Here is a 7,584-nt window from a genome sequence, read left to right on the forward strand (position 1 = left end):
CCGGTACAAGATTTTACTTGATTATTATAAAACTAGCATTTTAGTGATATTTTTCTTATTATATATTATTTATCTATCTTTTAAGTTTTTACTCTGATTTATCATAATATCCATTGTTTTATACAAGTCTAGATTTTAGTAGATACTACTAATTAAGTGTTTATTTCACAAATTTATGTAGAGATTTGGTGAGTTCTTGAAACACTATAGTTATGGCTAAAATAAAATTCTTAATTTAGTGGTTGGCCCTCTCACTTTAAAATGGTCCAATATTAGATGTATTGTGCCTCCAACTTAGAAATAGAAATAGAATTGTCCTTACGGTTTTGTATGAAACATTTACATATCATATGGTCTCATAATGTTGCGTAGGGTCCTAACAAAGTGACGCCAACTAATAAGCATTTAACTAATTTATACTAACAGAATTCAATAAAACACCAAACATGCTTTAATCCAGCAGACACAAACACTACTCGGAACCCTCCGTTCAGCTAAAATCGCCTCTTATTGCTCTCTGTTTCAATTTCTCAGATTTATCCAGAGATCTTGATTTATTGCAAGTTGAACAAAGGAGATGATATGGGCAATACCAACGCAAACGCCATTTTAACAGGTAAACCAACAAATCTTCTTTTTTTGTGTGTGTGTATTTGTATTATTAGTATTCTCACTTAATGTTATGTCTGTGTAATTGCAGAAGAAGAGAGCTCAAAGCAAGGATCCAATGGAATGTCTCCATTGGGATCTGTTTCCGTAGAGACTACGCAAGATCAGGTGTTTCTTGCAGGTGAAGGTAAACATGGACATGAAGAGAAAGAAAGCTCACAGCTAGAAACCAATGGAATGTCTCTTTTGGACTCTGTTTCCGTGGAAACGCAAGATCAAGAGTTTCTTGCAGGTGAAGGTAAGGATGGAGATAAAAAGATCGAGAGCTCAAAGCTTGAAACCAAAGGAATGATACCTTTGGACTCGGTTTCCCTAGAGACCGTGCAAGATCAGTTGTTTATTTCAGGTGAAGACAAAGATTTAGATAAAGAGAAAGAGAGCTCAATGCTAGAAACCAAAGAAATGATTCCATGGGAGTCTGTTTCCGTACAGACCACGCAAGAACATGTTTTACTTGAGGGTGAAGATAAAGATGGAGATACAGAGAAAGAGAGGTTAAAGCTAGAAACCAATGGAATGTCTCCGTTGGACTCTATTTCCGTAGATACCAGACAAGATCAGTTGTTTCTTGCAGTTGAAGTAAAAGATGGAGATGGAAATGAAGAGAAAGAGAGCTTGCCTGATGGTGTTGAAGAAACAGAACCACATAGCAAGGACTCAGTCGATGAATCGAAAGTAAAGAATTTCAAAGAAGAGATAAACCAGAGTGGCTTGGAGAGCTTCTTAATGGAAACCGATGAGAAGCTCCAGAAACAAACATCAGTTGCTGAAGGTTGATCTTAATTTTTTCTCTCTTCTCTTCATATTCGAAACTTAACCTAATGCAATTTTCTCTCTGTTCCTGAACAGGTTTTGAAACTGTGAGTCAGGCGACAGAAGTGGAAGGGTTTTTTGTGATTGGAACTCAAAGTGTTGTGAGCAATTCGAGAGAGACTAGTATTGAAGAGAAGCTCTGTGTGATTGATGAGATGGTCTTTGAATCTGCAAGCTTTTTTGAAACTGTTGGAACTGAAGAAAACATGGTGAATGAGTCTCTGGACGAAATTGTTCATTCAGAGGAAGTTGCAAAGCTTGATCAAGAGACTGGTATGGAAAACAGAATAGGAAGGGAAGGGTTTCCTGAAAGCGAGCCACATGAGATTGTGAATCTCGACTATCGTGTTGTTCATGATGAAGAAGTTACAGATGAAGGAAAAGCCGATAAGGCGATCTCTAACAGTAAACCTTGTTCACAAGAGTCAAATGCTATTCAAGAGACCGGTTTTGGAGTTTATATGGAAGACAAGGACAAAAGAGAATCAAGCCTGAGACGTATGTCGCGATCCCTCCCTGTGAGCCAGAATAGTAGAAGTATTGGAGATTCGCTGGTTCAACAGTTAGTTTCAGAGGTGGCATTCCCTTCAAGAAACAAAATGGGTTTAGAGAAAGCTAACACAACTGAGACTCTGCTTGTTTCTTGCGTAGCAAGCAACAAAGCGCAAGAAACTACTGAAAGCAATGAAGAAGCTAGACTTGAGATGCGAGCTCCTAGCTTTGGTCATGACCTAAGAATCGAAGGAAGAAGCTATGAATTAACAGAGAAAACTCCATTGATCTGTGAGGACAAGACTGAGATATACGAGGCAACAATCGATGTGGAAGAGAAAACTGTGATCCTGAAGAGAAGTGAGTCTGTGAAATCAAGAGGCATAATGGAGATGTCTCTAGGGTCGTTGAAAAAACACAATGAAGATAATTTGGTGGACAATAAAGCTTCATCGGGTTCTATGAAAGGCATAGTCAGAAAACGGAGCAAATCTTCGCTCTTAGGAACATGCCTTTGTTGCACCACTGCCATGAATTAAACAAATTATTTTGTGATTTGATGGGTTTTTTTTTTTGTTTAATTATTGCTTTGAGAAATTGGAGTAAACAAGTGAACGTGTGGATTGGATTTTCTGTATATCTGAGTTGGGCTTTTCTGTATTTTCAGTTTTACTGCCTTAAATTTTAATTTTAATATTTTTCTATGCATACAGTAGAATTTGTTGAGATATTGTAAACACAAAGGAGTTCAAACCAACAAGGTAATTAAATCACGCTGACAAAAAAATAAAGAAAAAACTAACAAGGTAATTAAGGATCATTGGCTTATATAATTAAGAGAATTAAAAAAAATTAACCAATGTTGATCATCATCTTGACAAATTCATCATAATTGACTTGGCCATCACCATCCAAATCTGCCTCCTTTATCATTTGTTCAACTTCTTCATCTGTTAGCTTTTCCCCTAGATTTATCATTACATGACTCAACTGCAATAACACAACTTTTCACATTAATATCTCAAATGTGGCACCATCGATCGACCAAGAATAAATCAAAAGTACGCGTGTTGATCAGAGCGGTATGGGTCAAGCCTAACATAAATATTATTTTCTGATCTATTAAGAAAAATCATGAACACCAATTTTTTTTTTTTTTAATACTTAGATAGTTTATATGTGCATGCAAAAATGTGCTTGTATACAAATAAAAAAGTATACGCATTAATGTATTTTTGAGGATGTTGATTAATGTGTAGATATTGAATTAAACTAGGTAAACCATGTGCCCTCCTGTCCAGTGCACCAATAGAATCATACACATTTTAATCTATCTAACTACTTTCTATTAATTTTTTTTTTTGTTCCTCCTGTTCTTCTCTAATAGATTCACAATGCCAGCTAGCTCTAAGGCTTCACGATTGGAAAACAGACTTTCGGAAGGATAAACTGAAATAAATAAATAGCCATGTCTTGTTAAAAAAATGTTTAGAACATAAGTGAGACAACAACTATGGATCTCTTTAAATTGGAAGATTGTCTGGCTTTGTTGTCTGATTTTTGTCATATTGATTCTAAATATATCAAAGTGTGTTTTAGCTGGATTTCTCGGTTTTCTAGTTAATGCAGAATTAATTGATATCAAGTGGTTTCTACAAATACCATTATTGGTATGCTTAGCCTGGATTTGACACTTTATAGAGATATAGAGCATGTACCATTTTAGCAGAGAAGACATTTATGAAATTGGTTCATGTACCGTATTTAAATTCGACAACTCAATTTAGGAAGGATTTAGTAGACACGAAAAATATATAGAATTATAGCTTTATTCATTTATAAGCAAATCAAAACACAGTTTTAGACCGTACATGGTATTATTGGAGAACGTTGTACAAAAACGCAATCCAGTATTCCAGTGCATCGAACTAATTTGTTATATTATAAGTTCTTTTCTCCGCATAAGTTTTCTAATAAGTCAAGCATATATATAGACATCTAACTATATAACATATACCAAACTAGAAATAAATTTAAAAAGAGCGAAAAAAAGAGTAAAAGACAGAGACCTCGCTGGCAGAGATGTAACCATTTTGGTCTTTGTCAAAGACTTTGAAAGCTTCTTTCAGCTCTTCCTCAACATCATTTTCCTATATCATCACATGATCACGACAACAAATTAACATTACACAACTAATTGTAATATAATATAAACAATGTCCTTGTTTAGAATATAAACACAGATCTTTACAACAAATCTTTTTTTTCTGTAGAGAACAAGTAAAAACATAGAAAGAAAGAAAAACTTGCTGTGATATATACAAAATTGAATATCTCTCCTTAATTGTAAAAAAAGCTACCAACTTTTAGAAGACATAAGCGTAACGAATGAGGCAACGATTTAAAAACAATATATAGTTTTTTTTTTGTCTCTAAAAAAACAATATATAGTTCATTTGATGTAACTAATTATAAAAGTGTATATTTCTTAAGAAAACTATTTAGCATGTAATACATAAAGAGATCAAGAGAGAGAGGAACCTGAAGTTTCTTGGCCATGAGGTTGAGAAACTCAGCAAATTCAATGGTACCATTGCCATCAGAGTCTATCTCAGTGATGATTTCTTGAAGTTCTTGTTCTGTGGGATTCTGATCCAAAGAACGGATCACCGTTGCAAGTTCTTCCACCGTTATACAACCTATTAGATTCCAAAAAAAAAAATGATAAGTGAAAATGTCACACAACACATATATATATATATATATCACTGTTCTTAAGTATATTATTCTATGAACATGTTAGAGAAAAAGAGATAGAACCGTCGCCGTCTTTGTCGAAGAGACAAAAGGCTTCTTTGAACTCAGTGATCTGATATTTTGTCAGTGCTGTCTCTTCCATATTGTTTTCTGAGAATTTTGTTTAGGGGGAAAGAGAAAAAGAGAGAGAGATGAGGGAGCTCAAGGTTTGAAGTACTCTCTGATTTATGGTCTATTTGTAGAGTCGTGAGACTCGTGACAAGACCTTTTTGTACATTGGACTCATGTACTTTTCAACTACTTTAGAGCCTTTTATTAAGTCATCATAATATTTTAATTTGAATGACAAGTACAATTTAAATTGTTTGTTTTCTAGCACTACTGAACTGAAGAATTTAATTCTGATCACATGACCCAATCGCATATAATATGAATTGTTGCCTGTTACATAAAATTTAAATCACATATATAAGATTAGTTTAAAAATCATCTAGTTCTTAATCGTCTGTACGTTTGTCCGGACAATTTGTTTAAATATGGGCACAAAATTTGTTCCACAAATCATTCTTCTTATATTTTTTTTTTATTTTCTTATAAAATATACGCCTGATTCTATATTTTTAATACAAAAATATTGGCTACTCCCTAGGTTGTGTAATGGCATCAACGGCCATCTTAATTACCGTTCAACATTATTACATTAGGTAATCCAGAGCAATTTGAACATCTTCCATGCTCCTGAGTGTCCATAAACTCCACATCAACTCGAGTACGGTCCACAGGGGTGAAACTTGAAAGCATCACGAAACTGCTATGAAGCTTAACTTGGCCAGCATGATCTTGTGAAATCTATAGAATCCCACAAAATGATACGTCGTTTATTAACGAAGCATAATTAAATAAATATTGAAAGAATCATTTCATTTTCAAAATGAATCGATGACCTTTTCTAGGATGATAACTTATTACAGATCCAGACTGAAGTGAACGTAGAAAATCGAAATAAGTGGTGTTTTATACTTTTAGTTTTAGTTGAATAATTGTGGAATTGTGACTATTTTTATAAATCGGATTAAATAGTTTTCCATGTCACATATGATAATTAATAAGAATATCTAGCTACTGCTGAAAGATCGTAATCGGGAAATCATTGCTAAGAAAGATTTTAGGAGAGACTTGCATTGAATCTGGTATTCTAACAATAGGGAAAATGCATGTATGCTACGCTGATCAATATATTGACCCCTATCGCTATCGGTCTGCATTATAAGTTCGTAAACACGGTATATAAAACATTTATATATATATATATATATATATAAAACACCAATGAGAGGTAGCAAGCAAATCAATGGGCCAACAATTTATATTCATTAATATAAATTACTAGATAAGGCATGCGGATTTTAAAATTGTTAAAGAAAATAAATTTTAAACCCTAAACAATTTTTTAAAAATATATAAAAAAATATTTCCTGAAGTAAATAAATTAATAATTTTAATTAGAGAAAAAATCATATTTGTATTTACCTTCATACACTTATTTATATTTTTATATTTTAAATATATTATAAAAATTTTAAAGCTAAATTATACTCTACGAAAACTTTTACCAAATACTCATCATTACAAATATTATTATTGTAAATTTTCAAGAACATTTCACAACTTATTACAAAATATTTTACATGCAAATAATTCATCAAAACAACATATAATTAATAACCACGTACAATTTTATTGTATGTTTTATCATTAAAAATACGCTCTTACACCTAAATTATTTTATTATTAAAGTATGCTCTTTATTACCACTTAAAATGTCTTTTAAACAAATTAAACAAATTTTATGTTACTTTACTTTCATTTTGGCATAATTATAGTTCTTCTAATTACTAAAATTGTTTTGTGAAACAATTTTAATAACCATGAATTTTTTTACTCCAAAGATATTTTGGATGAACAACTGGTGAAAATTATTAACTCGAGTACAATAATTTTATGACCAACCTAATAAAGATTTTTTATTGAGAAAGTGAAAGAAAGGTAATATAACATAATATTTGCTCAAAAAAAAAGTAATATAACATAACAAAAATAAAAATTTGAAAATTATAATCATGATGGTATATATCAGTCTTAAATAATTCAGACATACAAAATAAAAACTTCATAAATAATCCAAAATATGACATATGTCAGATCAGATTGGTGATGTGGAGTTGGCGAAGATCAGATTTTATTGTTGGGTGCTAGATGTCTTCGTCGAAGCCCTTCCCCGCTTCATGCAGAATTGGAGGCTCTACTTTGGGCAATGGAGTGTCTCCTTGCAAATGGAGTTGTTTGTCAGCACTTTGAGACGGACATCGCCGAATTAGTTACGATGATTCAATCTCCTGAAGATTGGTCGGCTTTCTCTAATATCCTTGACGATTTCCACCTGCTTCGGACCGCCTTTCCTCTCTTCTCCCTGTCCAAGATTCCTCTTTCATCGAATTTGAGAGCGGATTGTCTTCTCGGTCGTCTAGATCTTTAAGTTCATCTATTTCGTTTGTAAAATCTTTTCCTCCGAATTGGGTCACCAATTCTGGTGTACTTTTCTAATTAATGTTTGGTTAACAAAAAAAATTATGACATATGTCATAATCACGTTAAAGGATCCATGACTTTGTCTCAAATATTCTCGAATCTTAAGTTCTCAGCTTATTTCTACCGGATTCAAAAGTTCTCATATATTTCTCTATATACCTGAGTTTAAACGGTTTACGAACCAAATCCGATAAAAATCCACATAAATCCGATTTGAAACCAATTTTAAAACGGTTTACCGTTCTAACTTCCCAAATTTCAAAA

General features: G+C 32.8%; 2 protein-coding genes across 2 annotated transcripts; one reads left to right on the forward strand and one right to left on the reverse strand.

Moving 5' to 3' along the window:
• LOC104718965 lies at positions 583-2,727 on the forward strand. Its single transcript, XM_010436796.2, has 3 exons — positions 583-616; positions 701-1,441; positions 1,519-2,727. The coding sequence occupies exons 1-3, from the start codon at positions 583-585 to the stop codon at positions 2,511-2,513; spliced, it is 1,770 nt and encodes a 589-aa protein (XP_010435098.1). The 3' UTR covers positions 2,514-2,727.
• On the reverse strand, positions 2,683-4,976 carry LOC104718966 (calmodulin-like protein 8). Its single transcript, XM_010436797.2, has 4 exons — positions 4,795-4,976; positions 4,516-4,673; positions 4,044-4,124; positions 2,683-2,964 (listed from the first exon to the last, which is right to left on the reverse strand). The coding sequence occupies exons 1-4, from the start codon at positions 4,871-4,873 to the stop codon at positions 2,827-2,829; spliced, it is 456 nt and encodes a 151-aa protein (XP_010435099.1). The 5' UTR covers positions 4,874-4,976; the 3' UTR covers positions 2,683-2,826.

Source organism: Camelina sativa, chromosome 10, assembly GCF_000633955.1.
Source record: "Camelina sativa cultivar DH55 chromosome 10, Cs, whole genome shotgun sequence".
NCBI lineage: Eukaryota > Viridiplantae > Streptophyta > Magnoliopsida > Brassicales > Brassicaceae > Camelina > Camelina sativa.

Bases quoted from the DNA above. Each gene is read 5' to 3' on its own strand.
- LOC104718965 (XM_010436796.2), top strand. From the start codon at position 583: ATGGGCAATACCAACGCAAACGCCATTTTAACAG. The intron at 617-700 runs GTAAACCAACAA...GTGTAATTGCAG, and splicing joins CGCAAACGCCATTTTAACAG to AAGAAGAGAGCTCAAAGCAA. The intron at 1,442-1,518 runs GTTGATCTTAAT...GTTCCTGAACAG, and splicing joins ACAAACATCAGTTGCTGAAG to GTTTTGAAACTGTGAGTCAG.
- LOC104718966 (XM_010436797.2), bottom strand. From the start codon at position 4,873: ATGGAAGAGACAGCACTGACAAAATATCAGATCACTGAGTTCAAAGAA. The intron at 4,674-4,794 runs GTTCTATCTCTT...GGAATCTAATAG, and splicing joins CTTCGACAAAGACGGCGACG to GTTGTATAACGGTGGAAGAA. The intron at 4,125-4,515 runs GTTCCTCTCTCT...GTGATGATATAG, and splicing joins TCATGGCCAAGAAACTTCAG to GAAAATGATGTTGAGGAAGA.